General features: G+C 34.4%; 1 protein-coding gene across 1 annotated transcript; it reads right to left on the bottom strand.

Moving 5' to 3' along the window:
- Nucleotides 1-3,856: 3,856 nt before the first annotated feature.
- Nucleotides 3,857-8,154, bottom strand: LOC112766856 (probable O-methyltransferase 3). The gene is made up of 2 exons (XM_025812756.3): nucleotides 7,283-8,154; nucleotides 3,857-4,437 (listed from the first exon to the last, which is right to left on the bottom strand). The coding sequence occupies exons 1-2, from the start codon at nucleotides 8,069-8,071 to the stop codon at nucleotides 4,126-4,128; spliced, it is 1,101 nt and encodes a 366-aa protein (XP_025668541.1). The 5' UTR covers nucleotides 8,072-8,154; the 3' UTR covers nucleotides 3,857-4,125.
- Between the last annotated feature and the right edge of the window lie 232 nt (nucleotides 8,155-8,386).

An 8,386-nucleotide genomic window follows, 5' to 3' on the forward strand; every position in this document is an offset into this window, starting at 1 on the left:
AGTGGGGTAAAATGATGAGATAGTGATTTTGGTAATTTGTGGTAATGTGTGTCAATGTGTGAGTTGAGGAGGCTTGATGTTGAATTTGATATATTTTGATTGATTTCAAAGAAAAGGGATGAACTTGGCATGTTTTGATTGGTTTTGAAAAGAGTTGGAAATGGCTTGTTTTGAAATTGGCACTTTGTGGTTTTGTATGAAAAAATGGTTTTTGGGCACACTTTGACGAGACATAACTTGGACTACGGATCTCTGATTTGTGCCAAATCTGTTTAGAAATGAAATTGGATCCGGGATGTCCATGCCGTTCGAAGAACGGGTGAAAAACGATTTAAAATGAGGAAGTTATGTCCGTCGGAAGATTGGGGTTTGAATCTGTAAATTCTGCAGCTTTTAATTTAGAAAATTTTTAGCAGAATGACCCCTCGCGCGTAGGCGCACTTGGTGCGTACGCGCCGTTCTTCGAGAAAGCGCCATCCACGCGTGCGCATGGAGTGCGCGTACGCGTGGACCTATTTTCATCCCAAAGTTGATTTTTGAGTTTTAAAAGCCAAATTTCATACTTCTAAGCCTCCGATCTCACCACTTATGTCTTAAATCATTATGATATGCCTAGCATGAGAAAAAGGGCTAGTGAATGTGGTAACTTGCGAGTGAAGCAAGGGAAAAATGAACGATCATTGAGGATCAAAGATGATTATGTGAGATGCGGAGAATGGCGGTGGAAGTGCTTGTTGTGCCATGGGCCGAAGGGCCGTAATTGTTAATGAATTGGCTGGTTATGGATTTAACCGTGAGCCGGATGGCTAGATTATTGCCGTGTTACGGCGGAGCCATGTTTATGGCCAAGTATAAATGCATATATGATGTTGATTGAATTGTGAAGGTTTGCACTTCCACCATTGGAGATGAGGGTTTCCCTGGGTAGTAGCAATGGCTAGCCACCATGTGCTCCAGGTTGAGACTCGAAGCTCTTTTGACCCTATGTCGTAAGTGTGGCCGGGCACTGTGAAAGGCCCGGATGAGCTCGCCCCCATAAATATTCACCAGTGATGGTGATGGATAAATATTCACCAGTGATGGTGATGGATAAATATTCACCAGTGAGGGTGATGGATATGGATCATGATTATGATCAAGTTTATGATGAGTATAACTCGAGTTGGGGATGCACGACAGAGGGACAGTCCAATGGCTAGCTACCAGGACTTGTCGGGTTGGCTCTATAACCGACAGATGATATCATCAGCCACTAGGGACAGGCATGCATCATAAGCATACTACATGAATTGTTTGAGATTGCCTATTTGACTACATATTACTTGCTAATTGTCTAAATGCCCTATCTGTTCCTATTTGTAAATCTCTTGTTTGATATAACTGTGTTTGCTATATTATACTCCTGCTGGTGGTTGGGAGGTCTGAAGGAATTGGAAAGGGAAGTATTAGTTAGACTGAAGAATCTTTAGTCAGTTGCCACTTACGGTTTAGCTTGTTTATAAGCTTTGATATTATCTGGAGGAAGTTCTAGGATTGCCTTCGGCTTTCCTCTATTATTATGTATTATATATGTGGAAGCTGTTACCATGCTGGGACCTCTGGTTCTCACCCATGCGGATTTTGTGGTTTTCAGATGCAGGACGCGAGGCTTCTCGTTGAGGCATGCTGGAGACTTCTAGATTTAGCGAAGATCCTTTGTTCTCGGGACTCTGTTTTGGTTTATATATCTTGTTTAGATACTTTTATCTCCATTAAATAATACAAACTGTGATGACTCCTTCTAGAGGGGATTTTTGGAGAATAGGTTTTCTGTATTTGTGTCCCTTTGGGTTTCCTTTGGGGTTTCCTTATTTTATTATATGTATATATTGCTATGCTCGAACCGGTTACCTTCGCAGCCGGATTTTGAGTCTTGATATTCCTGTTTTTGATACTCTTTATATATATGATCTTGCGTTAGCTTATCCTTTGCTCGTTGTGTTAGTGATCGGAGTGTTGCGTTTTCGAGTTGTGGTTTTTGTTTACCCCTTTTTCTACAAAGGCTCCTAGTTATAATCAATTATTCATACTACTATACGTACTAAATTTTTGTTTTAGAGGTCGTAATACCTTGCCATCTCTGAATTATGACTTAAGCATAAGACTCTGTATGGTAGGGTGTTACACATCTTGGATATGCTATACCTTTATCAACTGAAAATCTTGGAAGATCTATAAGTTTGGCTTATAAATTTCACAGAAAGAATCTAATAGAACAAGACGATGAACCATTTTCAATTACATATGCAATAAATTATGCTTTAACAAATAGCCATCATAGTATAATATTTAAAAACCAAGAAAGAATTTATGTCGATGAATTATTTCAGAAAATTGTAAAAACAGAAATACCAAAATATAAAGCTATTGAAAACCCAGCTCTATTATTAAAAGAACCATCAGGAAAATTAGTTTCATCGAATTTTCAAATAAGAGAATCTAAAATTAATAGCCCTTTAAGTTTATCTAAGTTAAAGATTAAAGAAGAAAATTCTGAAATAAAAGAGTTAACAAAAAAGGTCGAAAAATTAAATGAAACCCTAAACACTAAATAATTATGACAATAAATAAAGAAAAAATATATGTAACTTATCAAGACAAGAAACAAGAGCTCTTTGAAAGAGAAAACCGGTTGAATTATTTACAGTTTTCTGGAATAAATCAAAGAGCATTTGAAGCTCTAAAAATAATCTATGACAAGTTGAAAAGAGAAGTTGAAGAGCTAGAAAAGTTAATAGAATCTCTAGAAAATAGTGATGAATCGATGATAGAATTTGCAGAAATTCTAAAATAAATAATGAAGCATACAAAGATTGAAAGACCAGAAAATAAAATAAAAAGAAAAAGGGCGAAAAAATTAAAAAGTAAAATAAAGGAGTATAAAAGGGAATTAAATAATCTTCAGATCGAATTTGATGACCTTATAATAAAAAGGATAGAAATAAGAATAAATATAAACAAGTTGGAGTTAAACTTAAAAAATTTATAAATGCCTGAAAAACCATATTATGACTTAAAAGAATTAAAGCTGTTGAAAGAAAAAATGGAGAATGAAGTTGAAAAATTAAAAAGATATTTAGAAACAACAGAAAGTGTAGAAATAAAAGAAGTTTTTGAAGATTTGAGAAATTATATTAAAGAAAAAGACAAACAGATAAAAGATTTTATATACAATAATCCATGCAAAAAAGAATATTATAAACTAAAACAAGATTGAAAAACTATAAAAATGAAATCAGAATTATAAATACTAGTAATAGTAGAAATGGTCAACACTTTTGATTATGAATTTGCAAATTATTTAAATAAAGTACCACCAATCGAATCTATACAAATTATAAACTCATTCGAAGTAAAATATGAAGAGTTAATAGAAATTTCGAAAAAGAAATTAAAAGAAAAGTCGACTTTAAAAAATTGGTATCAGAGCCAAGTTAACGATTAAGGGTAACACTTTCTCTTTAAGCAACACTTTTAGTGATACGCTTTTAAATCAATAAACAACCACAAAAAAAATATCTGTATAAAATCTGTATAAAGTAAATCTTTACACTAGTGTGACCCAATAGAGATATATGCTTTTATGATGGGGGAATAGTAATTAGTGCATGTTTGTGCGCCATTATTTTGTTAAAAAAAGATCTTTTTTCAATGAAAAAAGATTTTTTTTTATTTTTTAACGTGTTTGGCAAATTTCTAGTAGTAAAAGTAAAAGTACTAGTAAAATCAAAAAAAGATCTTTTTTGAGAAGCTGTAATTTATATCTTTTTTTAAAAGATCTTTTTTTCTTAAAAAAAAATGTTTTTCGTGTAATAAATGAACAAAAAAGTACTTTTATATTGTTATACCCAAACATAATTGATACATAAAAAGACCTTTTTACATGAGATATCCAAACATAAAATTACTTTTACTTCTCTATAAAATCTTTTAAAAAAAGATAACTCGAAAAAAGATCTTTTCTCAAAAACTCACCCAAACAAGCCCTTAACCTGCTCATAGAACTTATGACCCATTATTTTCATCCCCAATATATAGCTAGCCAGTAATACTAGCCTAGCATTATTATAACAATAAGCTTATCTTCTATGGATAGATCTCAATGATTGACCTCAATCCAAGAATTGGGGTTATCTTATAGTCAGTAAAACCAGCAGAAACAATTAAGTTGCTCCATTCTCTTTTATTTCTTTCTTTTCCAGAGAATAACATCATCATAAGCATGTCAAAGAAGAGCTGTGTTTCAAGTGATTGATCGTAACAACCTTTCTTGTCATCATCCTCCACAACCATGTCTATGATAATCACCTTCCCTCCTTTCCTTTTTTGCATGATTGCCTCCTTGCATTTCTTCAATATTTTCACGCATTCCTCATCGTTCCAGTTATGCAAAATCCACTGCATTGTTATTCAAAGCAAAATGAAATTACTTTTTGCAAACTTAATTCATATATTTGTATAATTTTTAATACAAGAATAATTTGAATTAAAATAATTTTTTAATTTTTTAGTTTGTATTTTTTTTTTGTATTTAGTCTACATTTTTAATTTCATCAAAAAAATGTCATTTTGAATTAAAAAAATTGACTATTTCAATTATGATATACTCACACGAAAATGATATTATGAATAGTTAAAAAAGTTATTCAAATATATCAAATTATCTAATCCTTCACAATATCATTTGTATGTGAATACGTCATAGTTAAAATAGTCACTTTAAAAGTATCAATATATTTCAAAAAGTTAAAAGATTAGATATTAATTTCTCACTTGCTTTTAAGATGAACTTTATATTACTTATTATTTGGTATTTAATTTTTGTTTAATTTATTTTTAATAACAAATTTTGAATATTTAAAAATTATTTATGAAAATAGAAGTGCAGAAGAGATGTTGAGAGAAATGGCAGAAGTTATTAGAAGAACAGCAAAAGAAAGTTTTGGTGAATTTAAAAGAATAGGATCAAGAGACAAGAAGTCCTGGTGGTGGAATGCCAGTGTACAAGAAAAGATAAAGATAAAAAGGGAGTGCTTTAAAGAGTGGTCTTTATGCCGCAACGCAGATAATTGGAAAAAATATAAGGCGGCTAAGAAAGAGACAAAAGTGGCTGTACGTGAAGCAAAAACAAGAGCGTATGAGGGTCTCTACCAGTCTTTGGGCACAAAAGAAGGAGAAAAAGGTATATATAGAATCGTAAAGAGCTGTGAAAGAAGAACGAGAGATTTAGATCAGGTTAAGTGCATAAAGGATAAGGATAGAGAGGTGTTGGCTCAAGAGGAGAAGATTAAGGAAAGGTGGAAGAGCTACTTTTACGAGTTATTTAATGAGGGACAGAAGACTCTTCCGATCCTTGGTCGATTATGCACAAGGGAAGAAGATCAAAACTTTTACTACTATCGAAGAATTTGAGACTTCGAGGTAAAAGAGGCTCTAAAGCAGATGAAAAATGGTAGGGCAGTAGGACCTGATAATATCCCGATTGAGGTTTGGAAGGGTCTTGGAGAAAAAGGCATCAACTGGTAAACCAAGCTTTTTAATGAGATTTTAAGGTCAAAGAAGATGCCTGATGAGTGGAGAAAGAGCACTTGGTACCTATCTACAAGAATAAGGGGGATATACAAAGTTGCGGAAACTATAGAGGGATCAAGCTTATGAGTCATACCATGAAGTTATGGGAAATGGTGATAGAACGGAGGTTGAGAAAAGAGACACAAGTAACAGAGAACCAATTTGGATTCATGCCAGGCAGATCTACCACTGAAGGGGTATACCTTTTAAGAAGGATGATTGAGAGGTATCGTAGTAATAAAAGGGATCTACATATGGTGTTTATTGATTTGGAAAAAGCGTATGATAGGGTACCAAGGGAGGTCTTATGGAAGGTTTTAGAAAATAGGAGGGTAAGGATCGTATATATTCGTGCAATTAAAGACATGTATGATGGGGCCACAACTAGTGTGAAGACTCAAGGTGGTGTGACACAGGAATTTCCTATTGGTATAGGATTACACCAGGGATCATCTTTAAGTCCATACCTTTTCACATTAGTCTTGGAAGTACTCACAGAGCACATCCAAGAGCCTGTGCCATGGTGCATACTTTTTGCCGATGATATCGTCCTTATGGAAGAGTCAAGGGAAGACCTAAATAAGAAGTTGGAGTTATGGAGAGAAGCTTTAGAAGTGTATGGTCTGCGCATAAGCCGTAGCAAGACGGAATATATGGAATGTAAGTTCAGTTCGAGAAGGGAAAACCCTAATATAGAGGTGAAGATTGGAGAAAACACCCTACGAAAAGTTAAAAGTTTTAGGTATCTTGGGTGCATCATACAGGATAATGGAGAGATTGAACAAGATGTAAATCATAGGATCCAAGTAGGGTGGTCAAAATGGCGGAGTGCATCTGGTTTTATATGCGACAAAAAAGTGCCTTTAAAACTTATATGTAAATTCTATCGCACCGCTATAAGACCGGCTATGCTTTATGGTACGAAGTGTTGGGCGGCTAAAGGAGAGCACGAACATAAGCTGAGTGTGGCAGAGATGAAGATGTTGAGATGGATGAGTAGTCATACGCGATTGGATAAAATAAGGAATGAAGATATAAGGGAGAGAGTCGGAGTAGCACCCATTGTGGAAAAGATGGTTGAATCGCGTCTTAGGTGGTTTGGACATGTGAGAAGAAGACCGATAGAACATTTAGTCAGGAGGGTGGATGAGATGGAAGATGGATAAGGGGCGAAAGGCAGAGGAAGGCCTAAGAAGACCATCCATGAGGTGGTCAAACGAGATCTACATGTAAATGGTCTCTCTATAGACATGACACATGACAGAGCACAATGGCGTCGTTTGATTCATGTAGTCGACCCCACTTAGTGGGACAAGACTTTTTTATTGTTGTTGTTGTAAAAATTATTTATTTTTATATTTTTTAAATTAAATATTAATTTTAATATGCTTTTTTAGTAAATTAGACACCTTCTTGTAAACAACATCACATTTAATTTTTTTTAATTAGAAAAAAGAGTGTTAGGAACAATAAATTTTATGATTTGTAGTTATCAATTAATTATTATTAATATTTTTAATAATGTGAAATTATTCATTTTTTTTAGTGATTAAATATTAGACCAAATTTTGATAAAAGTCCTGCTCCTAAACTTTTTCAATTAGGAATTGTGCACTTTTTCCTAAAACAATGAAGAGATATTGGAAGAGTTAAGTATCTATTCATTTTTTACCTTCAACAAAATGGCATGAGAAGGAGGAATAGGATCAGCGAACATGTCGCCTGCAATGTATTCAAGGTTGTCAGTTCCTTGCAAGCCAGCAACAACACTTGGGAGATCAAACACGGAGCACTTCAAGTTTGGGAATGATTCGGCGATGGCCTTTGCAACAGTCCCAGTGCCTCCACCAACATCAACCAGCGATTCCAATCCCTCAAACACTCTCTTGCACTTATCATCAAGTAACAGACTACTAACAAATCGAGAATCACTTGCCATGGCGTCAATGAAGGATTGGCCATATTTAGGCACGCTGTCAGTATACTCCCAAAACGTCATTCCATGTGCCGTCTCAAATGCTGTGAGATCGTCGTTCTTGAACCAATCAGACAAATGATGCCATGCCTTTGTCACGGTGGGACCAAGTTTGATCAGCATCAAAGGTGTCACACTGAAGGGGTTGTTCTTAAGTAGGAACATAGATGAATCGGTTAGAACATACCCAATTTCAACCTCGTTATTATTATTGATAACATTTTCGGTAACAAAGATGCCGGAATGGATCAAGATTCTCATCAAGCGATGGATGAAGGAGGCTTTTGATGGATGAATTGGCAATGAAGCAATGAGTTGTGAGAGAGGCATGGGTTTGCCATAATTGTGTATGGCATCAGGTATGCCTAGCTCAACTGCACATTTAAGAGACATAGAGTTTATGGAACTAAAAATATGATTCCACACGTGGCTGTGAGCTTTAAGAAATTTGGCATGATCAGCCTTCTCTCCACTTTGGAATTCCATAATAACGCTTTTTATTTGGATAAAATGATTAAAAATTTGTCCAAAAAACTGAACAACTAGATCATTTATGTTATGGAACCTATACTATCTAGCTGGGTCTATTTATAAGGCAATAATGCTTTGTGCTATTTTTAATTTCTTTCCCACCAACATGTATTGTTGGTTGGGGTTCTTTTTAATAAATAAAAAAATAACTTATTGTCTAATAATAATAATAATAATAATAATAATTACGTTTTCGTGTATTATACCATAATTTTACGGCTAATAGGAGTGAAATAGCACAATAACCCTCCATCTTAATTTCACACACTA

Source organism: Arachis hypogaea, chromosome 17 (genome assembly GCF_003086295.3).
Source record: "Arachis hypogaea cultivar Tifrunner chromosome 17, arahy.Tifrunner.gnm2.J5K5, whole genome shotgun sequence".
Lineage (NCBI taxonomy): Eukaryota > Viridiplantae > Streptophyta > Magnoliopsida > Fabales > Fabaceae > Arachis > Arachis hypogaea.

What these genes read in the sequence shown, in the direction of transcription:
- LOC112766856 (XM_025812756.3), bottom strand. Translation starts at nt 8,071, where the DNA reads ATGGAATTCCAAAGTGGAGAGAAGGCTGATCATGCCAAATTTCTTAAA. An exon ending in CTCATGCCATTTTGTTGAAG is followed by an intron (nt 4,438 to 7,282) that starts GTAAAAAATGAA and finishes ATAACAATGCAG; the next exon opens with TGGATTTTGCATAACTGGAA.